The sequence below is a fragment of the Ochotona princeps genome, chromosome 4, assembly GCF_030435755.1.
Source record: "Ochotona princeps isolate mOchPri1 chromosome 4, mOchPri1.hap1, whole genome shotgun sequence".
NCBI lineage: Eukaryota > Metazoa > Chordata > Mammalia > Lagomorpha > Ochotonidae > Ochotona > Ochotona princeps.
In genome coordinates, this window is record NC_080835.1 from 83,085,325 (window position 1) to 83,110,739 (window position 25,415).

At 38.7% G+C, this 25,415-nt stretch overlaps 2 protein-coding genes across 2 annotated transcripts; both read left to right on the top strand.

The window, feature by feature from the left end:
- The first annotated feature begins 803 nt into the window (after positions 1-803).
- Positions 804-1,809, top strand: CARD16 (caspase recruitment domain family member 16). Its single transcript, XM_012926912.2, has 2 exons — positions 804-810; positions 1,493-1,809. The coding sequence occupies exons 1-2, from the start codon at positions 804-806 to the stop codon at positions 1,807-1,809; spliced, it is 324 nt and encodes a 107-aa protein (XP_012782366.2).
- Positions 1,810-2,346: 537 nt separating this feature from the next.
- Positions 2,347-20,727, top strand: LOC101530693 (caspase-13-like). The gene is made up of 7 exons (XM_058662320.1): positions 2,347-2,362; positions 5,637-5,755; positions 7,078-7,251; positions 13,033-13,267; positions 15,485-15,628; positions 17,059-17,165; positions 20,629-20,727. Exons 1-7 carry the CDS (start codon positions 2,347-2,349, stop codon positions 20,725-20,727), a joined length of 894 nt encoding a protein of 297 aa, XP_058518303.1.
- Positions 20,728-25,415: the final 4,688 nt, after the last annotated feature.

Genomic DNA, 25,415 nt, shown 5'->3' on the forward strand with positions numbered 1-25,415 from the left:
TACTTTATTGATGTGGAAACTTGGAACATGGTTATGACTAGTGAAAAAAAAAAAGACTGATAACAGATAGAAAACGATAGAATTTAACACCTTCATACCACTGATCATTGGAACTAAGGGTTGAGGTTGTGTCCACAGAGGAACTATAGCAGGTATTCTAAAGCACATGAAGTGCCACACACCAGCCTGACATTATCCTAGACTGCTTTTATAATTCAATTTTGTGCATTTATGTTCATATGTAGGCTGAGATCAAGGAAAGACATTATTATGCATGTTTCATATTTTCTCTTTCTTTAAGGTTGTTGATGGGATTATATGGCACCAAGGAGTTCACGTCCTGTGAGAGGTAGAATATGTGTGTATAAGGGAGAAATAGAGAGCAGAAACTGCTTCCCAGGCCCCCATATGATACAATAATTTGGTGAGTATCAGGTAAATAGGCCATGCCTGTCTGTCTGTTAAGGTGAAAAGGATCCTTCAGAAGACAGGTCTACCTCTGGTGGAAAGTTATCTAAGGATGTGAGGTGGAAACGATAAGCTAGAAGGTTTAGTAACACATAAAACTGATTTAATTTTAAGCTTAGCAAGAAGATATTTAGTTGTACTCCCTTATACTTTAATGAAAAAGAATCCTGGGAGTTGGAAAAGGAGGCTCATACGCAAAGCAGGCTTGCACATGCGTGTCGGTATCTATACAAACAAGCCTGACCTGTGTTGTACTTGTGCCTTGCCTGACAGGAAGAGCTTGTTTGCTGTCAGGATTTTTTCCCCTACCTCATAAGAACAGAGCTGCGGCAGCCATGGCTGGTAAGTTTCTACAAGATATATTTCATAGAATGATACTGGCTCAAGTACATGTGTTTGTTCATTCTGTCTACTGAACTCTAGATCTTTTATTTGTGTGAGCCATGCTTAGCTAGAGAAAAATAAAAGGACCCTCACGCCCTGCTCTGCATTCTCCTGGGATCTGTGCTGAAAGCCTCCTGAGAAATGAGCTTTGGGAGCCCACAAGACAGGTTTGCCTGGCGTTGCAAAGATTATCGTTCCAAGATGATATTTGACTCTTTCTTCTGAAGTTTGTTTGTGAACTGAATACTCAAATGTCTAAACATGACTGAGATTCAGAATATGCTTAGGAGAATTGCCACGGGCTATTGCCCCTAAGTTAGAGGAATGAAAACGACAGGATAAGAATTTCCTTGATTGCTATGGACATACTCATCAAAGCGGTAGTACAGATACGTCTCTTTAGACACTACTTGGTAAATCAGCAAGCAGCAGAAGAATGGTTTGTTGAGATTCTGCTTGATAGTAACTTTGAGGCAAATGTCTTTGACTTCAAAAGGTTACAATAGAAGCAACATTTTTTTTTTGCAACAGCTGACCAATGAAGAGGAAATAAAGAAAACAGAGAGCCCCAGTTATTGCAGTGACATAACCATATTTCCTATGTTGAATATCAGTTTCAAAGTTATTTTGTTTCCTACAGATAGGAGATTAAAGGAAAACAGGAAATTGTTTGTTGACTCAGTATCTGAGGACACACTTCACAACTTGCTGGATGATGTATTACAAGAAAAAGTGCTGAACCAAGAGGAGATTGAAAAGGTGAAAAAAGGAAATATTACAACCATAGCCAAGGCCCGTGACTTGATTGATTCCGTGATTTGCAAAGGTTCTCATGCCTGTCAAATATTTATTGACCACATGTGCCAGAGAGATTCCAACCTTGCTAACAAGTTGGGATTTTCTTCAGGTAAGATTCCTAATTTCTCAAAAATAATATTAGCAGTGATTAATAATTAGTTTGGCAAATGGTAGGAATTTATGGATGATGATGTAACATTTTGGCTACTAAACTCATCATAGAATGATTACCTCAAAACACATAATAGCCGTTACATGCAAACCCATTTTTTTTATTAGAACAGTTCAAATCTACTGTGAAAAGCAATATTTTTTCAAATCTACAGTATGTTATTAAGATAGTCGACAACGCCGTTTAGTGGTTCTCTCCACTTGTCCTTATATCTTGCTTCTATACTCTTATTTGTTTTCCAAATAATAGATGAGTCAGCACCTCTTTCCTCTGATGCGTCATCACCCTCAGGCTTCCTGTAACTGATCTGATCATCCAGTTCTCATCTGCATTGCTCCTTCACAGTTCTCCCTTCTTCATGTTCTGACTGTGTTATATCATACCCTTGTTTTTCAAACCCTATTTCTCTTTGAGGATTAAAATGCAGTCATAAGGAAATAATTTGGAAGACCATTCTAATCTCTTCTGGTAAGCAGGGTATAAAGAACCTTACAGCTTTTGACATTAGGACCTTTTGGTTCATGATGGCACCTGGCTCAGGTAGAAAACATCCTCCTTTCCCTCCCATTTACTCCTTTACTTTGTACATAATTTTTCATTTCTCTGTCCATGTATCTATCTCTAAAATACATAGGATTAAGTTTTCCATTAACAACAGCACCAACACACAATCTCTTCTGCAAACGATATGGAATGTAGCATTGTTTTTCCTTCTTGATTACAATTTAGAAACCTTAAGAAAACTTTTCACAGACACCTTCTGCTAAATCCAGCTTTTGCATAATGCCAGATAAAGAAATCCAAGACGGCACTCAACAAAATATTATTCCAGTTAGCAAAACTTTGCATTCCCATCACTGCCTCACTGTCCCAAGATCAAAACCTGTCTTTGCTCACCTGGCAATATGACCGTCTGTACAGTCTCAGCTTCCATTTCACTTTGCAAAACTTGCGATGCTCACACCATTTATGAAACAATTTAAAACCAATTATTTGTTAGGAAAGAAGCACAGAAACAGATATGGGAAATGAATCTGCAGCCAAAATGAATCTTTAGAGATTAAACAATTGAAAAATGTGTCCATCCACCCTCACGTAGATGGAGTGAATCCTTTTAGTTTGGGGCCTTGAGGTGTTCGGAAGGGTAGGTGAATTCTGATAAAACGGAGGAGTGAGTGGGGACTGAAGAGGCTTTTTCTGGGAAGAAAATCTTGCTTCCTGGAGTGGTAAGGCAGTAGTAATAACCTGGTTCACTGTCCAGATACTTGCTAAATGGCCAGAGCTGGGCCATGTTGAAACCAGGAGCTTGGCGCCTCTTTCCAGTCTCTTAAATGCCACTGTGGCAAACAGTAGTTTAAGCCATTCCTGCCAGCCCCTAAATTCCATGTTAGGCCTGTTCAGATGTACTGACTCTTGTGCAAAAAGTGATTTCTAACCTGTGATGCTGAATCATCACTCTTTGAGAGTACAGTTATTTGTGACCTTTCATCATGTACACTGTACATTTTGGTTATTTCTGTTATTATTCTGATTATTTACACCACTCCAGGTTTAGAATAACTAAAACAAAAGCCAAAAATTGCAGCTAAAGAAAAATAAACAAGACAAAACGAAAACAAAAACATAGACACTCTTCTGTCTCATTTCTTTTACTTCTTCAAGGCCCATATGAAGATTGCCTAACCATTTTCCAAGTGGAAAACCAAATACTTCTCTGCAGGAAAATGACTGTAAGCATTTTCCAGCTCACACTTGGTGATTCTCAACATACTTTCTACATGCTTTCTCTAGATGATTGACTTCTGTTCTCAAATCCAACTCCTTAATGTAGCAAACGCTTCAACCCTTTCCCCAGAGCCAACTTGGTATTGTCAGGAGAAGAAAAATAGCAACAACAACAAAAGGTGTCCTTTGTTGCAGTAAGACAAAAACTAATGTTTCACAGTAATCAATGAGAAACAAGAGAGGCTGCCATGGCAGTACAAAATGAGTTGCATTTCCATGTGTCATATAGGCAACCAGTATCAGAACTCCAAAAGGAGTCCTGGCTATTTCCTTTTTTTAATGTTCTATTCATTTTTTTTGAAAATATCTATTTATTTATTATCATTATTATTAGTAGTATCATATTATGATACAGTTCAATAGGCCCTGGGCTTTTCCTTATCCCCTCTCCAATTCCCCACCAACCTAGTTCCTCTATATCATTACTACAGTATAGTTCTTCATACACAGTCATATGTCCATCATTGCGGGCATGGACAATGGCAGAGAGTCCAGCATCCTATTGTCAAGATATAGTAAACAGTTTCATTGTAAGTCCATCTTTGTCTGGAAATAGAGATGCATACTACATTGTATCCTCACATCTGGATATGTTAGTTTCCATTTCACAGTTACTGTACATCCCCTTAAATGAAAACTCACAATACAAAATCAACAATAGGAAAATAAAAATTACAATGCCATGAAGTTAAATAACATGTTACTAGATGTGACAGTCTCCATTACACAGCTACTATACATCCACTTAAATGAAAACACACAACAAAATAAACAACACAAAGAGAAAAAAAAAGAAATTAAAAACACCATGAAGTTAAATAACACACTACTGAATGACTAATGTGTCACTGAAGAAATGAAAAAGGAAATCAAGAACCTCCTTGAAAATGATGCTACTCTATGATCTATGAGTCAGTGAAGAATTTAATCAGAAGGTGTTTTGAAGAGATGAAACCAACAAAGAAATCAACATCCATGAGATACAGTTTCCACTGATCTTTGTTGGCAAAAGGTGTCTCCTGTGGGCAACAAATAGATGGGTTTTGTTTTTAATTCAGTCTACTAATCTAGTAGATTGATTCATGAGCTTAACTCATTTACATTCAGCGTTAATAAAAATATGTGGTAATTTGATCTTGTCATTTTAGGAATGGGTTGTTCGTTGATTTAGTGTTCTGTTGTCATTTTACTAGGATGTTCTTCACATTTGCCTTTGGTTTTATTGGGTGCTATTCCTTCCAATCCCACTACCTATAACTGTGCTGGGAAGGAAATAGATAATGCCTCAATAGCTTGGGCTGTTTCTATCCATGTGGGAGTTCTAGATAGAATTTGGGGAGCCTGCTACAGTATAGATCAGACCCAGCTACTGTGATTATTTGGGGTTCGAACCAACAAACTGAAAATCTCTCTCGCCTTCTCTTTCTCTCTCTCTCCTCTTTTCCTTTCTCCCTCCAACTCTTCCTTTCTCATTTTGTTTACATGCCTTTTAAATAAATAAATAATAAAAACAAGAAATTGTAATAACAGTTTCTCAGAATACCTTATTAGAGGAGAAACATAGCCCAACATTTGTATTGTAAATTGAAAGACAAAAAAGGGCATTGTCCATACAAAACTGTACTCAATGTTTGTTGTTCTAAAGGATAGCCATGCTACCCTTATGAATTAGACATTTCATTTAACAAATATGCTTACTGATCTCCTAGAATTGAGGTAGTTTGTTTGAGTACAATTATATGTTTTCTTTTTCTTCTAGTGTTCATGACAGAATAATACACTTCTTTCTGCATGTTATAAGCAGGTGTCTTTCTCAAGCTGATCACAGTTTGTCTCTATTAACCTCACATCAGACAAACCTGTAATTCTTAAACAGCTATGTTCTTACAAAGATCATTCTGCCCTCCAAGAAAATGAGTACTCCTTGCTGTGATGTTTACTAAGGTTATAAAAGGATGGCACCCAACCGGAATACCAGCTACCACAACTCTTGTTTGTTTGTTTTTTTGTTTGTTTTGTTTTTTTTAAGAAATCCTTGCAAAAAATGATGCTATTGAAAAACACACACCATCTGCACAAACTGCAGGCAGGATCAAACTTTGTCCTCGTGAAAAGTTCCTGGAAAAATGCAAAACAGCAGCTGGAAGGGTAAGAGAGTTAATAAACAGATCAGGTGATAAAATGAAGTGATAAGATTGTATAAACAGGGGCTGGCATTGTGGCAAGCAGGTTAAACCATCCTTGGAACATCGATATCACACACTGCATGTAGGTTCCAGTCCAAGCTGCTGCACTTCCAATGTAATGTAATTCCCTGCTGATGCACCTGAAAAAACAGCGGAAGCTGACAGACCCCTGCCATCCATGAAGGAATTCCAGATGGAATTGAGGAATCCTAAATTTATCCAGGCATGTATTGGCTGCTGCAACCTTTTGGGGTGGGAACGAGAGATCAGAAGACGTCATATGTATGTATGTATCTACCTTTCTATCCATCAAACTGTGTTCACTCTCTCTGTTACCCTGCCTTGCAAAATAAATAGATAAATCTCTTTAAAGATTCCATACATACAAAATGCAAAGAGGACCTGAGAATGATAGTATCTTTTTATTTTTAAGTGATATCTTAATGCATTGTGGTTAAAAAGTATGGGCATTTTCATTCTATTAGGATACTGGATAGCAGATAGTTTCAATCTGTAAGAAGAAAAATTAGAAATGAGATAATAAATTGTTATTTTTTTTTTTTAAGATTTACCGTTCTTTACTGGAAAGGCAGATTTTACAGAGAAAAGGAAACATGGAAAAAAAAGATCTTCCATCCGCTGATTTGCTCCCAAAATGGCAGCAATGTTCACAGCTGAGCTGATTCTAAGCCAGGAGTATCTTCCGGGTCATCCATGTAGTTGAACGTTCCCAAAGACTTGAGGCATCTTCTGCTGATTTTCCAGGCCATAAATAGAGAACTGCATTGAAAATGGAGCAACTGGGCCAACCAACACCCATATGGAATGCCAGCACTTGTAGGTAGAGACTTAACCAATTGAACCACCATGCCAGCCCCATTATTGATGTTATGCTGCATTATATATTGTTGTTATGTATATGGATGTGTATGGACATATATAAATGTATATTGTAATACAGTTACGGTAAGTGGAACAAAGGCTTAGTCATAATTAGCATGGACTAAAGTAGGTGGGGAATGTATTGAATGTTTAGGGAATTGGGTATTGATCTTAGATATTAGACAAGGTTTGAATCAATGGAAGGAAAGGAGAAGAAAGTGGAGTACTCTAGCGCACTCTACAAGGTCATTCACAAAATAACCCGTATCTGTTACACATCATTGTGAGGTTTTGCTTTTCTAGTCAATCTGTGAAAGGATGGCTAATTAAGCTATAAACAGCGAGAAATAATGTGACTGAATTCTTCTTCCTTTGTGCATTTCACTTGTCTTTATTCTGTAGATCTATCCAATAAGAGAGAAAGAAAAGCGCACTCGCCTAGCCCTCATCCTCTGTAACACAGAGTTTGACCATCTTCCAAGACGCAATGGATCCATCCATGACATCCTAGGGATGAAAGGTCTGCTTGAGGCCCTCGACTACACAGTGGATGTGAAAGAGAATCTCACAGCCACAGTAAGTGCCCCTCCCTTACGCAGTACATGACCATAATCTCTACAAAGAATTGACTTTAGGAGACATTAATTTATCTGGTACTTATTTCATTCAACTTTGAAATGAATAAGGGTAAAGCTAGTTTCTGTAAATGCCTATATCTCTTTTGACTGGTAGATACACACACATATAAGTATACATGTGCATGTAGTTATACACATAAATGCACTCATATTTGCATGTATGTATGGTTAATTTTAGGCCACAATTTGTCATTTTATGCAATATACATACATATATGTATACACACATTTTCATCAATGAGTAGAGTGCTATAGAAGGTTCTCACCCAAGAAGCACTACAGTTATTGAGGACATAGCCACAGACAGAATTTTGGCAATATTAAGGGGTGTGGTAATCCCTCAAACAAAATTCCATGTTTTGCAGTATTGTTGTCTAGTAACCTAAGCAAAATATATTAAATGGGAACTCCTTTGACACATTACTATAATAATTCTAACTTAATATTTGTTATTATTATTAATCTCTTCAATATCCAAAGTATATATTAAACTTTACCATAAGTACCCATGATAGAATTTCAAAAAACTCATGGAAAGTGAAATTGAAACATCAATTTATTTCGGTGTAAAATTTATAATTCATGTATAAATTTTTAATAGGCACTTCATAAACTTTTTGACATCTTCTCAAATATATGCATTTAAAAAATTTAAACCAAACTGAGTGTTTAATTGCTTTTTTTTCAGAATATTATGTTGTAACCTTTTTTATGTAAAGAAATAGTAGTTCATACACATACTGTTTGATACTTCAGGGTCTTTAACAATAACTTACTAGAAAAGTAAGAACTAATGCATCCTTATCTTCTCCATTTTTCTCCACTATACTTTCCTACCAGTATTACTTACTGGTCAAAATCATATATGGATGGTTGACAAGAAAACCCAATTCGTATGATCCATTGATCCACAAAACAAGAAAGACAAGGGCTGGAAATGGACCTAGGGAAGTAAAAATTGAAAGAGCAAAACACTGACATAGGAAAATGACATTAAGGAATATGACAGTCGTAAGCATAAGGAATCCACATCTCTGAAATATACAACAGTAATATTGTAATATTGTTGTATAAACAAGGAAATGAGGATTTCTGCAAATGCTTTCAGCTTCCACAAAACATACATATTAGTACATTACAGCTGATTTCGGTGGTTATCCATCCTTGAGCCAAACCTGTAACAGGAAACTGTGGATGTGGCAAACTGCAATTACAGTATATCTTGTTTTAGCAATGATGGGCAAAGGTATTTTATCTCCCAAATTTGGACTGTGGATGGCCAATTTTGATCAATGGATGCCTTTGTTTCAAGCCTCACTCAATGAAAAAGTTCCCAAAACATTAAAATGAGCTGCAATTTTTTTCAGCTATTCAAACATGTCGACAGCAGAGTAGAATTTAGCAGGCCAACACACATGCTACAGCTTAAAAAAGACTTAAGGGGCCCAGTGTGGTAGCCTCGTGGCTAAATTCTCGCCTTGCATGTGCTAGGATCCTATTTAGTCTCCGGTTGTTTCCCCACTGCTCCATCCAGCTCACTGCATGTGGCCAAAGCCTTGTGTCCTTACACACATGTAGGGAACCCAGATGAAGCTTCTGGCTCTTGGCATTCGACCACATTAGCTTCCGCCATTGGGTACTTGGGGAGTGAATCAGCGGATGGAAAATTTTCCTCTTTGTCTCTCCTCTCTAAATATGACGACTTTACAATAAAAAGTAAATAAATAAATCCTAAAAGAAAAGAAAAACAATGGGAGAAATTGAGAACTTGAGAAGGCCTCAGCCTTCCTTTTTTGGCTGTGCTTGGCATTCAGGTACATTAAAAAGGATTAAGCAGGAGTAGGAACTGTAGCCTTGGCAAGCTTGGGGGATTGAAATCAATATGCCAGCCCCAGTCTTTACTATTGTTTTTGATCCTGCTTCCTGGTCATGTAACTTTTGAGGCAGCAGAAGATGATGCAAAGCAGTGAGGCCCTGCCACTCACATGGGAGAATGGAATTCAATGATGGGTTCGTGGTTTAGCCCAGCCCAGCCCTGGCTGTTGAGGTCATCTGAGGAGTCAACCATTACATAGCAGAATCTCTCTCTCCACCCCTTGGTCTTCTCTCTGCCTGTCTATATCAGGCTCTGTGACTGTTTCAAAAATAAAAAAAATTTTTAAAAAAAGGAAAAATAAAAGAAACTTTAACATACCATTTGCAGTGAAAATGGAGGTTACTGGAGCCCATCGCATTGAACGAAATAAGCCAAACCCAGGAAAACAAATGCTGCATGTTATCTCCAATATGTAAGAACTAAAATTTTTAAAACAATAACAAATAAGTAAATAAATCTGTATATCACTATTGCTGCTAAAACTTTGTAAACTTTTTTAGAAATGTTTGTGAAAGCCCTATAAAATTTTGTTTTACATTTTTATAAAGTCAGTGGTTAAGAATTTTATACTGCTACAGTATGAATGATCCTTGAATATTTTAAGATTTGCTGCATATGGATGAAATTGTCATTTTTACATTTAATCATTATTTATAGACACTCTGTATTCCTACTGTATTAGAGCTTTTATGTTTTATTCTTTTTTGCTTTTTACTTGCTAAATTTCTTTTTAACGCAATTTCAGTTTAAAATATGATATCTCAACACTAAAAAAAAGAAAGGAATAAGGGAGAAGGGAGGAACACGGCAGGGAGAAATGAAAAGGGAAGCAGGAGAGAAGGAAATAGGGATATGTTCTTGGAACTGAATCTATAAATGACTTTAAGCTATTAAAATTTATTGAAATTTTTGAAGTTTTAAAATAAAATGAAGAAGATAATCTCAAAAAAAGAAAGGAAAAGGAAATGATTACTTCAGACATTTCAAAAGTTATTATAAAAGGGTATTATGATCAATTGCATGCTAACACATTGTGTATCTTTGATGAAATGGACATATTCCTATGAATATATAAGCTATAAAAATGCAATTATGAACACATAGTTCATAGAGATGAATATTTCTTCAAGTAAGGAAACAATCAAAATTTCATTAAAGAATATTTTCAGATACAGCGTCAAAGTGCTGTATGTCTCTATGCACACAGACCAAAGATGGAGCCCCAGTGAAAGAATTGAACACATCCTAACAGTAGGATGATGGACTCTCTGACAATGTCCATACCTACGTTGTTGGGAAACACTTCAATAACAGCACGATGGACTTGTGACTGTTCATGAAGGACATTCATGAAATCAATGGGGGTTAAGAGGGACCTTAAGGAAGGGCACGGGCACCCCCAGAGTCTGTGGGATTATATCATAAAGCAAAGTAAGATGTTTTTAAATGTTAAAAAAAGAATAAGCCTGATACAACCAATATTTTTCCAAACACATAAATAATTAACACTCAATCATTTTGTTAGCTTACAAGAGCTAATAAACTAAATTCATCGAAGTTGCAAGGTACAGGTCAATTTAAAACTTTCTTTGTATTTATAGAAAACAGAAATGGGAAGATAATAATACAGCCAGAAAACCTATCCCATTATTTCTAAAATAAACAATACTTAATATTAAATGTAACCAGAAAAGTGAAAAACTCGTATGCTATAAAATATAAAATAGTTCTAAAACAAAGATTGAAGTATATATGTAACACACGCTTGTAGAAAATATACAATAGTTACTATGCTAATGCCACCTAAAGGGATCACTACAAAACTTTCAACATCCTTTTCAGTATTGGAAAAGCTGATGTTCAAATTCCGAACTGAAAGTAAACTCAAATAGCAAAAATAACTTAAAATTGTTGAACTCATACTTCCAATGCTAAAACAAATATCAAGCTACAAACAACTCGGACACAATACTGTTGAAAGGACAGACAAATAGGAAAAAATGAATAGGACACAAGGTCTTTTAATAATACACTGCATGTATGAACAATTGATTTCAACAATGGTGTCAAAATTATTCAATAAAGAACAGTAATATTTTCCTTTATAGCAATTGATTCTAGCAAAACAAGGTATAAGCACTGCAAGACAATGAGTTAAAAACATCCCTATAAAACATTATTAGGTCAAAATCAATAAAAAATCTAAACCTAAGTGACAGAACTACAAATTAAACATTTACACCTTAGAGGATATAAATAGGAGAGGAAAGGGCCAGGCATGATGGCTCAGGGGCTAAATCCTTGCCTGGCATGCCCAGGCTCCAATATAGGTGCCGGTTTGTGTCCTGGGTGTCCCACTTCCCATCCACCTATCTGCTTGGGGTCTGGGGAAGCAGTCAAGGATGACCTAAAGCCTTGGGACTCTGCACCCATGTGGGAAACCTAGAAGAAGATCCTGGATCGTGGGTTCAGCCTTGGCTCAGCTCTGGCCATTGTGGCTACTTGAGGAGTTAAATAGTGGACAGAAGATCTTTCTTTTTCTCCTCTATGTAAGTCTGACTTGCTTTCCAATAAAAAATAAATAAATCTTTTTTAAAAAGTAAAAACAAAACCTACAGCATAGAAGAAATCAGTTATGCAGGTTATCTCTGATAAGCAGCTAATATATAAATGATTCTCAAAACTCATAAAAATAACAGCCAAAACTCAAAAGAATTCAGTTCAAACATAAGCAAACAACTTGAACAGACATTTCTTCGCAGAAGATATAAGTGGCCAATCAACACACGAAAGGTGCTCACCGTTATTAGTCATTGAGAACTGGGTATGAAACCACAATGAGGCACCACTGCACAACTCTCCTGGCAGCAATGATGGCAAAGGCAGGAAAAGGGAGGAGGAAGAATGCAGAAGAGAAAAGCAACAAGTGTTGTGTTGACTACAGTCTGTAGAAATTAAATCGCTTGTAAATTGCTGGTAGGGATACATACATAATAATGCGGCAAAGATATCAAATTTGGTGTTTTATTAAGTGGATTAATACTTTATGACCCAATTCCAGTTTTAAATATGCTTGTATAAAAAAGCATTAAAATCAAGGACTCAAGCACATATTTTGGGGGTCGGATTTCCTAAAGACTTTTCTCAAATAACTAAATGTAGCAATACTAACTGCCTAGCAACAGATTTGGTGCTAAGTAAAATGTGGTGTATACATTGATTGTGATTCACACTTAAAAGTGAGTGAAATTTTGATATTTGCTGCAATATAAGCAGGCTTTTAAACTTCATTTTTATTGAAATAATCCAGATGCAGCTGGACAATATTTTATGATTTCTTCTTTGTGATGTATTAAGCATATGAAAATTTGTTGAACAACACAGAATGTTGACCACAGAATATGAAAAAATGAATGCTGAACAGACTCACGTTGTTGTTGTTGTTGTTGGAGTTCATACAAAAGCTGGAAGTGTTGCTAATGGGAATGATGGTATAGCCCATTTTGAACTTACTTATTGTTATTGAATTATACATTTAGAAATAGTTAAAATGATACACATTTTGTGCATTTCATTACCACAAAACAAACACAGGAAAACCTGGTGAAAAATAAAGGAAAATTCCTACAAGATGTTTTGAAAGATCCTCCCGAATTACTGTGCTACTTATGACACTCACAGCAAGACTAACAAATGCTAGCAGTTCCCAGTTCTTACTGCCTACTCCAGATTAGCCACTGTGCTGGGGTCGCTACTTTGCACAGAATTCTTCCATTCCTTCCAGCACCACTAGGAGAAGGACAGATACAGTTAAGTGATGTCTAAAGGTTTACTCTCTTTCAGGCTATGGAGAAAGTGCTGAAAATATTTGCCTCCCGCAGAGAGCACCGAACCTCGGATAGCACGTTCTTGGTGTTCATGTCTCATGGTATTCTAAATGGAATCTGTGGAGTTGAACATCAGGAAGAAAAACCAGACGTGTTGCCTCATGACTCCATTTTCCAGATTTTTAATACTCTCAATTGTTCTCATTTGAAGGACAAACCCAAAGTCATTATCGTCCAGGCCTGCAGAGGTGGTGAGTTTCCAAGGTGTCCGGAGATCAGAGGGGCATGTATCCTGCAGGCTGAGGCTTCCACTCTGTTTTATACCTAGAGTTAGTACCCTGAGCCTCACTTAAGTGCTATTAAACCAATTCGAAAAACAGCTTTTAGGGCCCGGCGGCGTGGCCTAGCGGCTAAGGTCCTCGCCTTGAAAGCCCCGGGATACCATATGGGCACTGGTTCTAATCCCGGCAGCTCCACTTCCCATCCAGCTCCCTGCTTGTGGCCTGGAAAAGCAGTTGAGGACGGCCCAAAGCTTTGGGACCCTGCACCCGCGTGGGAGACCCGGAAGAGGTTCCTGGTCCCGGAATTGGACTGGCGCAGCACCGGCCCATTGCAGCTCACTTGGGGAGTGAAACATCGGATGGAAGATCTTCCTCTCTGTCTCTCCTCCTCTCTGTATATCCGGCTTTCCAATAACAATAAAAAAAAAAAAAGGAAAAGAGCTTTTAGAAGTACAAGAAACTGACGTAAAACTTGAATATCACTCACTAGTGAAGCAGTAATTGGCAATGATGCTAATCTTCATTCTAAATTATCTTTACATTATATTGCTGAAACCGGCCTGGCGCAATAGCATAGCAGTTAAAGTCCTGGCCTTGAATTGCATGCCTGGGGTCCCATTTGGGCACAGGTTCTAATCCCTGCGGCCCCATTTCCCATCCAGTTCCCTGCTTGTGGCCTGGGAAAGTAGTCGAGAACCCTGACCTTGAGGATGATCCAAAGCCTTGGGACCCTGACCCGTGTGGGAGACCCGGAAGAGGCTCCTGGCTCCTGGCTTCAGAATGGCTCAGCTCCAGCCGTTGTGGCTGCGTGGATAGTGAACCATCGGATGGAAGATCTTCCTCTCTGTTTCTCTTCCTCTCTGTATATCTGCCTGTCCAATAAAAATAATAAATAAATCTTAAAAAATAACATTATATTGCTGAAATGCTAACCTGAAAAGACTACAATTTCAGGGTGTGTGTGTGTTGGAACAGCAGGTTCAAAGACCACCACATCTCATATCAAACTTCTGGCTATTCTACTTCTGATGCTTGTTAGTGGATGCTGAGAAGCTACAGACGATGGAACAGGTGCTTGGGCCCCTGACACTCAGGAAGGAGAGCTGGATGAAGCTGCAGGTGTCTGGCTTTAGCCTTGCCTTGTCGTAGCCATTGCTGGCATTTGGGGAGCGAGCCAGCAAATCTAGATCTTCCCCTTTCTGCCTTTCTTTGTCTTTCTGGTTGTTTCATACACACACTTCTCTCTTCTCTTTATCATTTAAATAGTTGGAAATAAACAACGGAACTACTAAAACAAGTATTTAATTTCACCACTTACAAGTCAAAGATTCATGAAGACTGATCTGAAAACTATTTCACATGATAGTTCATAAGTTAATTTTAAATATATTGCAAGTAAGTAAAATGATAGATAGATAGATAGATAGATAGATAGATAGATAGATAGATAGATAGATATCGGGCCAAAAGACTAAATGCATGACTGAGATTTTTGTGGCATTTAGAAAGCGTCACATTTGCAAGGACAATGGCACCTTAAACATTGTCAAGGCCAAAGGAAAGATCATTCATTATTGTGATTGCAGCGCCATTTACATGACTGCGTTTGTCAAAAGAAGGCAAATCTGACATGTAAATTGTATCCTGCTAGAACAACAGCAATCTATAGTGGCACTTCTTTTCCTGTACTTTTTAGTCTGAACTGTAACAGAATTATTACTCAGAGAATGGTTTGAAAGAAATACCAATAGTAAATGAAAGAAAATAAAAACAGTGGTTTAAAGAAACTTAGGCCCATTATTTTAGGTAGCAAATCTTTCTTTCCTTGGCTTTGTACTGATGCTTGTCTATCACTAGGCCAGAAACTGTTTGCTTCGCTAAAGAACTGTCAAAGTAGTTTTAGCACTATTGCTTCTTAATCAATGCATATCTTTTATGTTCAGGAGGTTATAGTAATTAATTGACATTTTTTTGGATGTGAGTTGTGATCAGGTTGTGTTAGGCCTATCATGTGTGTGTGTGTGTGTGTGTGAGAGAGAGAGAGAGAGAGAGAGAGAGAGAGAGAGAGAGAGAGAGAGAGAGGGAGCTAGGACAACTTCATAAAAGAGTGTCCTATTGGTTTAGTTGTCAGGGGATTACAACATGAAATTATCATTGAATAAGGACTATCATGTATTTCCTCTGTAGCAAACAGTGGAGAGGTATGGGTCAATGACTCTCCAACAGGCTCAACTGCAAGACCTTCCCAGACCACAGAGGACATGAAGCATGATGGTGTCCACAAGACTCACGTGGAAAAGGACTTTGTTGCCTTTTACTCTTCTACACCACGTATGTGTTTCATGGGTCAGGGTTTGTGGGAATGAATCCTGCCTACAGGATTTTGACCATAATTATTGGAAAACACATGAATTAAGAGTGTTTGAAAATGATATTTAAAATTACATCCAAGTTTCTGAAATCTTCTTTCAGAGCATCATGATGGTAACCCAGCCTCCTTTTGTCTTTACATTTATCCATATTTTCTTGGTACACGATGGGTCAGTAGACAAACTTACTATGGGTTAAGAATTTACTACATATAATCAATTATTTTAGTGCTGAGAAATATCTAAAAGAAAGAAATTGCAGTCTTTTCAAGAACTGTATTTTCTTATTTGGAGAACAAGAAACATAGTTGTGCAATATCATTAAACACTCGCTGAATAATGAATAGCACCTGACACAGCAAAATTGTAACCTAGGTATAATAAAGGGCTTTGTAAGATCAGTTCCATATTCCTTCATATATAAAGTGATGTAATTTTAAAAAGAAAATAGTAGGTACTTGAGAATTTTAAGCAGGGTGAAAAGCAGACAAGATCTCAAAAATGTTTAGACAAAAACTCATCTTTACTTAATATATACTGCATCTTGGTATTTTTATGTATACATACACATATTTATACTATATGTGTGTGTGTGTGTATATATATATATATGATTGCGTTCTGTTGCAATATTTAGCACCTGTATGCTCAGAAGGCTTTACTGTCTTACTTATCCAGATGAAGGAGCTGAAATTACAGAAACCATATAAATTGCATGCATGAACGCTAGCAGCATTGGCTAAGGAGCAATGCAACTCTTTGGCTCTGCAATCTGAGTGAAAAAATAAAAACGATCACAGGCTCTATCATCTAGGACTTTGTATCATCAAAAATGCAGAAGCCTACTGATTTTTGTGCCCAGAAAAGAAATACCAAAAAGACAGGACAAGGAAAACTTAGCAGAGGGAGTCCCAGCTCATGACCACTCTGGATGTTGGACCGGCCAGGTGAGCTAAGAGAGCACGTGCAGTGCTGCGTGAGGCTGACCTGTTGTTTGGGGTAGAGAAGACGCTTCTGAAGTACACAACTGTGGGTTTCATAGCAACCCCATCACTACTTCGCTTTGATCAAATTTTAAAGATTAAGTGAAGAACATTCATTCATAAATATGGCTTACCGTATCAATGAAAACTTCTCAGCCTTCTACTCTGAATCAAAGTGTTGTAAATCTGTAACTTTGTCCCCCAAACTGTGGTGCTAAAACCTTTACCTGACATTTTGTATGATCCAATCTAAGTCCATCTGATTGCTCTTTAGACGTTAAGCCGGACACAGAAAGACAAATGTACATCTTCTGCTTTGTTTAAATCTGTCTGGTGTTGTTCACTATCTGACTTTGCTCAAAACCACGAAGATTAGAGCTGAAAGATGGATGCTGTTTGTTATTCACAGATAATGTTTCCTGGAGAAAAGCAGAGGGCTCATTATTCATCACAGAACTCATACAGCATGTCCAAACCTATGCTTGGGATTGTCACCTGACAGAAATATTTATGAAGGTAAGACCCACATTACCTATTTCATGAATGTATTTAATGCAGACGCTGAATGTCTGTGGTAACCAACTTACAGGTTTTACAAAAGTGGCAGTAGAGCTTTTACACCACAGTGTTATGAAAATAGGACTATCAATGAGCCCACAGCCACTGGAGGTAATACAAGTGATCTTTGCTTAGTCCAGATGGCATCAGCCGAGTCACTCCCAAAGGTTAGCATTGCTGTCTCCTGTCACAAGCTTATATAGAACAAATGTACAGGTTTCTGTGTGGATGGGAGCCAGTAAATAAAGAGTCAGCTCTTAGCCTTGGGCTGTCAGAGCATTATGACACACTTCTCAGCACTTTTTATCTGTTTAGTCAGCATTTTTATCTTAGTGTCTGGCCCTAGTGCCCTTGTCCTTCTTGACTCAGAGCAAGCTTATCTCCCCAGGTCCACACAACCTACAAGGGAGCCTATTTGTCTGTGATGCCTATATGTAAGGTTAATTTTCTCCTTCATTAGCATTTCAACCCTTTTAATTACTTTCTTTATTTTTTAAAAGATGCGTTTATTTTTATTGGAAAGGCACGTATACAGAGAGAATGCATGTCTTCCATCCACTGGTTCTTTATCCAGGTGGCCTCAAAGGCTGGGGTTAAGATGATCCAAAGGCAGGAGACAGCAGCTTCTTCCAGGTCTCCCTCTTGGGTCCCAAGGTTTGGGCCATCCTCCACTGCTTTCCCAGGCCACAAGAAGGGAGCTGGATGGGAAGTGGAGGAGCCAAGATACGAACCAGCACCCCATGGGATCCCAGGCATGCAATTCAAGGATTTAGCCACTAGACTATTGTGCCAGGCCCTAATTATTTTCAAAGTACTAAGCTTTGACAGACAAACAGTGTTAAAGCATACTGAACTTCTCTATATCAAAACATTAAAACTTTTAGGACAAGGAAGAAAAACAAAGATAAATGAGGAAAATAGATTCTATGATGATAATCTATGCTGTAGACTAACATTTATTTAAATACTAAGATTATGAGAAAATATCAATGTAAAACATTTCTATAGATTTTTTTAGAATTGGAGTATAAATTATAATCAGTATGATTCAGTCAAGCAATATTTACAAGAAATTCATAATAGATGACAGTACATGCTTCTTTCCCACATCAGAACAATAAAGGGATAGTGACGACTCTTGTGGTGCTATTAATCTTTTTGTTAGTTTAGGTGTTGCTTAAAAGCTTGATCACAGGGTAAACATTTTATTAATCTGTACACATATAATGTAGGTTTCTTTGTGTATAAACTGTATTTCCATATTTTTTAAAGATTAAATTAAGTTAAAAACAATAGTTAGAGCTTCCTGTTATATATCATGAAACAGAATTGAACAGACACAGCTTTTGCCTTCACAGACTGAAGTCTAGGAACAAGAAGCAATAATCAAAGGCAGGAGTCAGATACATCCTTTTCAGTTTCTAGAAATCATAATGAGTTTCAATCAAAGAGGAAAAGTGGAAATTCTGTAAGGTGTGTTTATACATGGAGTGGAAGCTTGGTAGAATAAGGCAATTTTTGTTTATTCCTGACTGGTATAAAAAAGTGTCTGTTGACTTATGATAAAACATAAGATTGATATATTCTGATGTAACAATTTATAGTTAAAATATAGGTATCAAGGCTTTTGCCTCTGCCTCTGGTCAGCAGGTTTTCACAGAGGCTGGATTGATACTCCTGTCTAAAACATACAGACCACATGTAGATAACATACATGCAGTCAGGGAGCTCAAGCAATGGAGGACGCTGATCACCGAGAAGTGGGGTGTCCACAATGGGGAGCTGTGCTGGCAGAATGTCCAGGGAGGCCAAAGCGAGTAAGGAACCGGCCGACTCAGCAGGAGGAGACATAGCGCAGAGCAAGGGAGCAAGGGGCTCAGTTCACAGCATATGCACCAAAGGGCTGCTGCACAGAGCCTTGACAGCTCCAGGACATCTGCAAGCATCTAAGAAAGTCTGAGTTAGCACGCCTGCAAGGTAACTGCTTGAGGCAGAGAAAAGTGACTGCAACAATGACAGCAAGCAGTGCCATGGTACTCATCTGGAGCTTCGAAGTGTTCTTATGCCCGCTTGAAAAACGGGGAAACCAGTCTCGCACTTTCCATGCAGAGAAGTTGTAGAGTCCTGGTAAAATCAAGTAGAAGAAATATCTCCTGGATAACAACTCTTTGATCCTAATAAATCACAAGAACAACCCCATGTGATCGCATTTTCCAAATAACAAAATGAAAATTAACAAAACTGTGGAAAAAAATATGTATATACACACATAAGAGTACCTTAATATGTTTTTGGAAAAGTATGAGTTAAAAGGTAATTTTCTTTTACTGCAAAAAAAAAGTTTGAGATCCATGCATGTTTTAGTAGTATTAATATAAAGGGAACAAATTTCATGTATTTCATAGATACAGTTCAAAGAAGACACTGATACTTCCCTTCCTCCTTCAACCCGCCTTTCTTCCTTTTTTCTCCTTTATTACTTCCCTTTAATTTTGAATTTTCTTTTTTAAGATTTATTTGTTTTTATTGGGAAGGCAGATCAGATTTACAACCTTGTGACCCTGCACCCATGGGGAAGACCTGGAAGAAACCTCTGGGTCCTGGCTCAGGCTCAGCTCCAGCCACTGTGGCCATGTGGGGAGTGAACAAGCGGATGGAAGATCTTTCCTCTTTGTCACTCCTCTTCTCCTTAAGTATGATCTGCCTTTCCAATAAAAATAAATGCTTTAAAAAAAACTTTACAGCTTTATTTTAATGTGATGACTTCTGCAAAATCTTTTTTTTTCTAAGATTTAAAAACTTCCTTTGGAAGTCAGAATTCAGGGAAGAGAAGCAAACAGAGATCTTCCATCCATTGGTTCGCTTCCCAGGCGGCAGCGATGAGCAGTGCTGCACCGGATCGCTGGCAGGCACCTGCAGCTTTATCAGGGCTGTGCATCTTAGTGTCCGTGCTGTGGCTGTTTGACCCATCTGCTGCTGCTTCGTCCAGGCCATTAGCAGATAGCTGATTTGGAAGTACAGAGGCTGAAACACAAACTGCATTGCAGGTGGAAATTGCACCCAGTGCACCTAAACTCTGCCCGCATAATGTTTTATTTCTAAATTAAATTACAATTTGAGGTAATACAGGTTATGGTTTCTATGCTAGTATGGAAAATACACAACTAAATTCATAACAGTGAGATCGTGGATTCCCTGGAGATTTACTGGGAGCTGCCATTTAGGTTCTGATTTAGGCACTGAGTTATTGGTGTCAGTGGTGTACTGTCAGCATAAGCACAAAATCAGACCCCTCTAAGCACTGTTGTTTTTCCTTCACATCTCCAGTTTTCAAGCCCAGTCCTCATTATGTTTATTCATAGTATAGTAGAGTGTCAATTTCTGTGCAATCAGTGGGACTGAAAACTCTTTTTAATTTTAGGTCCAACGATCATTTGAAAAACCAAGTGTTAAAGCCCAAATGCCATCAATTGACCGACAAACATTCACCAGATTCTTTTATCTTTTCCCAGGAAACTAAAAATTGGTGAGTTTCTATCCCAGCTGGCAGCAAAGGACTCAGTGCGGTAGAGTAGAAGACAAGTTGGTGATATGCTAGGCCCAATGGGATGTCACAGTTCTCTCATTCTTCTTACAACCATCAACTTGATTTTGGACTAATAACTAATGCTGGTGCTATCCTTCTGGGTTAAAAACAGCTAAGAACTAGATAGCAATTTTGAAACAACTGTTTTCAGATATTACACAGTGGGAATAGAGGGACTCATTTAACTGAGAAAAGGGAGGTGAGTGGGCGGGTGCAGTGGCATAGCAAGCTAATCCTCTGCCTCTGCATTCAGCATCCCATTAGGTGCCAGTACCTGTTCTGGCTGCTCCACTTCCTATCCAGCTCTCTACGTATGGCCTGGGAAACCAGCAGAACACAACCCAACTCCTTGGCCGTTGCACCCATACGGGAGATCCAGAAGAAATTCATGGCTGCTTGCTCCTTACTACTGTGGCCACTGAAGTAGTGAACCAACAGAAAGAATTCTCCCTCCAAGCCCCCCATCCCACTGTGTGTGTGTGTGTGTGTGTGTGTGTGTGTGTGTGTGAAACTTCAACTTGCAAGTGAAAAACACTAGGCTACCCAGTGCGGTAGCCTAGTGACTGAAGTCCTCGCCTTGCATGAGGCAGGATCCCTTATGGGTGACAAAACTAATCCCAACTGCTGCACTTCCCATCCAGCTCTCTGCTTGTGGCCTGAGAAAGCAGTGGAGGATGCCCAAAGCTTTGGGACCCTGCACCCATGCAGGAGACCTAGAAGAAGCTCCTGGAATAGGATCAGCTAAGCTCTAGCCATTGTGGCCACATGAGGAATGAATCAGCAGATGAAAGATCTCCCTGTCTCTCCTCTTCTCTCTGGATATCTGACTTTCCAATAAAGAAATAAATAAATCTTTAAAAAAATATGTTTCTAGAAAAAAAGAGGGAATGAGGGGACTATCACCTACATCATACATATGTTGATGACAGGATAAAAATCCCTGGTACACAGTTCACGAAGTGGTAACAGTGGCAAAATGTGACAATTGCCTTGAGTTGAGGAGACACAGATGCTAATTCAAGGACGCTGAGCAAGCTGGAGTGCCAAAACCTGAATTACAGTGGTGAAGAAACAAAACAGACAAAACTACAGAGAGCTACAATGTGTATCATTTACTCATGTATTATCAATCTGCACATCCATAGGATGAATGGGAATCCCTGAAAAGCAGCTCTGGTAATGAACTATTAAGGTGAACAACCAAGAATTCACACAACATTGGGAAACGGCTGATTCTTTTTTAAGACTTAACTATGTTTATTTGAAAATCAGATGAACATAGAGAAGAGACAGAAAGGAAGATCTTCGGTCCACTGGTTCACTCCCCAAGTGACAACAACGGTTGGAGTTGCGCAGATCTGAAGCCAGGAGCCAGGAACCTCCTCTGGGTCTCCCACATGGGTGCAGGGTCCCAAGGCTTTGGGCCGTCCTTGACTGCTTTCCCAGGCCACAAGCAGGGAGCTGGATGGGAATCAGGGCCAATGGGATTAGAACCAGCTCCCATATGGGATCCTGGCATGTTCAAGATAAGGACTTTAGACACTAGGCCACCACGCCAGGCCCGGAAATGGTTGAATTTTAATAAGGAAGAGTGAATGCGCCTTTGGAATAATTACTATGGATCCAAGAGATACTGCCTTAGAAGATAAACAGATATACCTGGAACATAATGTGCTCAATCTTCACTAATTACAGTTAAGAAAACAGAATAATAGAAGCAATTGCCAAGAAAACTTCAGCATCTAACAAAACCAGCTTCTCATCAAAAACAGTATATATGTAAAACATCTTGCAAGCTATAAAAATTGGCCACCTGTTTATTGTCAAATTGTTATCTAAAAATGTCCCAAATATTATGTGTACTACAAGCAGTGATTAAATTCTAACACAGAGATTTTTAAATACCTATTGAATTTATTCTTAATGGTATTAAGAAAATCATGGTAGTAAAAAGAAAAATTGAAATATATTAGAAACAATACTCCAAACTGAATTTCAAGGACTAGAAACAGAATTTTTTGAAGTTAAAAAAAAAAACTCATTTGATCAAGTTATCTGCAAGTCACAGACTACAAATGGAAAAAAGTAAATTGTTTTAGAAACAGAAACTATCAACAATGTGGTGTTAAAGCAAGCAAGGCAAAACAGACACAGAATACCAGCATGTTGCTTGACATAATAAATGATAAAAAAAAAAAAATAACCATGTACTTGTATCATCAGAAGAAAAGAAGTGGGCACAAAAAATGCTCAAAAAATAACGGCCAACAGCTTTTCAAAATCGATAGCCTGTGTACCCACAGAATCAAGAAAATCACTAAACTTCAGGCAGAATGAATCCACAGAAAGAAGCAATAGAAAATGCTCACAGTCAGTGATAGAAATAATTGTTTTTATAGGAACAAAGATTTGGCACTCTGTGTTTAATTGAAAATGATCCAAAAATGTCACGCCACTTGTCAGATACACAGAACACATATAGACATCTATACCAAAAATATTTCAAAACAATAATTTTAAAGTGCCAAAAGAAAAAAAAGTGTCAAAAAAGAATATTATTTCCAGGGGGAAAAAAATGTCATTCGAAATAAAAGGGGAATAAAATTATAAGATGAAACCAAGAAATGAAAATATTTACCAACAGACGTTAGGTCATAATCACAATTTTCTTTCACTCATTTTCATTTTCATTTGTAAGACAGAGAGGTAGATGGAGATGAAGATTTTCCATTTAGTAATTTGTTCTACAATGCCAGCCAATACCCTAACTAGGCTGAAACCAGAAAGTTAAAATTCAATCTGGGGCACAGCGGCGTGGCCTAGTGGCTAAAGTCCTCGCCTTGCACGCACAGGGATCCCATATGGGCGCCGGTTCTAGTCCCGGCAGCTCCACTTCCCATCCAGTTCCCTGCCTGTGGCCTGGGAAAGCAGTTGAGGACGGCCCAATGCATTGGGACCCTGCACCCATGTGGGAGACCTGGAAGAGGTTCCTGGTTCCCGGCTTTGGATCGGCACAGCACCGGCCCATTGCGGCTCACTTGGGGAGTGAATCATTGGACGGAAAATCTTCCTCTCTGTCTCTCCTCCTCTCTGTATATCTGACTTTGTAATAAAAATAAATCTTTTTTAAAAAAATAAAAAATAAATAAAATTCAATCTGAATTTGCTATGTGTGTGACAGGGACATGCTGTTTTCCAGGGTTCTCATTGGCAACGAAGAAAGTAAAAGTGTAGTACTCTATACTTGAACGCAGGATTTGGGCAACCCAAGATATTCCAGATACCTACACCAGAAATACGATGTTTCCAATAAATGAATATTGTAACATGGAAAAAGATAAATAAAGAAAAATTTTAGGTGCAAGAAAAATGGCACAAAAGGGATATTCGCATATACAAAATGGCAAGAAACATTCATTTAATTTTTTTCTAATTAAAATGTCTTTAAAAGACACATGTTCTGGTTGGGTGCTGCATTCCATATTGGCACAGGCCATTTCACCTTGGCATTTGGTGTTTTGTACTGTTGTTATCGCAACCAAACCTGGCCAGGCCCCCTCACAGTTCCACAACTCGGATTTGCCAGTGGATGACGTGAACCGACTCAGCCTGGTCTGCCCCCAACCTGAGCCAAATGTATGCCAGTGGGTCACTTTCCAAAGCCTCTTCTGGGTTGTTTACCTCCATACTTCCTGCGTTTATTTCTAGGGTCAGTGTCCTGTCACAGGAACTATTCAGATTCCTCCATCAGACCCCTTCCTGGTGTCAGGTTTCACGAATACCAGCAGGTCCTTTGGCCAGCACCACTCTTCAACCCATTCTGGTTCCTGCTGTTCAGAGTTTCAGCCCAGCCACGGCTCGTCCATACCCACATTTAGCTCATATATGGCTCAGTTGGGGTTGAAACCTAGCCGAGTCCGTCCCACATCTACCCTGGTCCTCCCACTGATTTAGGTGAGGGACGAGTGTGTGATGGGCAGAGCCGGGAAGAGCTGCAATACTCATTGGTTCCAATGGAGGTCAGGGCTCAGAATAGAACCAACCCAGGGATTACAACCACCAGCTGATCGGAGTGATAGACTGTGGCGGGCACTGTGTTTACTAGTAGTGTATTTAGGAGCCTGGACCGGGAACACCTCAAAGTTTCTTTGGGGATTCCCCTGAACAAAATGGAGGAATCAAAACATTAACCAAGAGAGGATGGAAGATGGAGTAGATTGATCAACCACCTCAGCTGTATGCTTGCAGCGGAAAACTGGACAAGGGGAAACTCCAGGATGGACTATGTCAACCAGTGGACTCTGCACCAGCCTCACTGTACCTGGATTGTTGCTGATCTAATTGATCGAGGTGATACTCTACTGGCTCTGCCCTCAAGCCTGAGGGGACCTCCCTAAGAGGCCGTTGAACTTGACTGGACAAGTGGGATGCTGGACTCTGTATGGTGTGAGCTTTTAATTAGGGAGTCTTGGCGGAACTTGGGCTGTGGTTATGCATCAAGGTGGGGGGACTCACCATGGAGGAGGGGTTTGGGGTGAAGGGGGGAGAATCCCTGTTCCTATGAAATTGTGTCATGTCATACACTGTAATTAATGAATAAATGAATAGAAAAAAAAAGACAC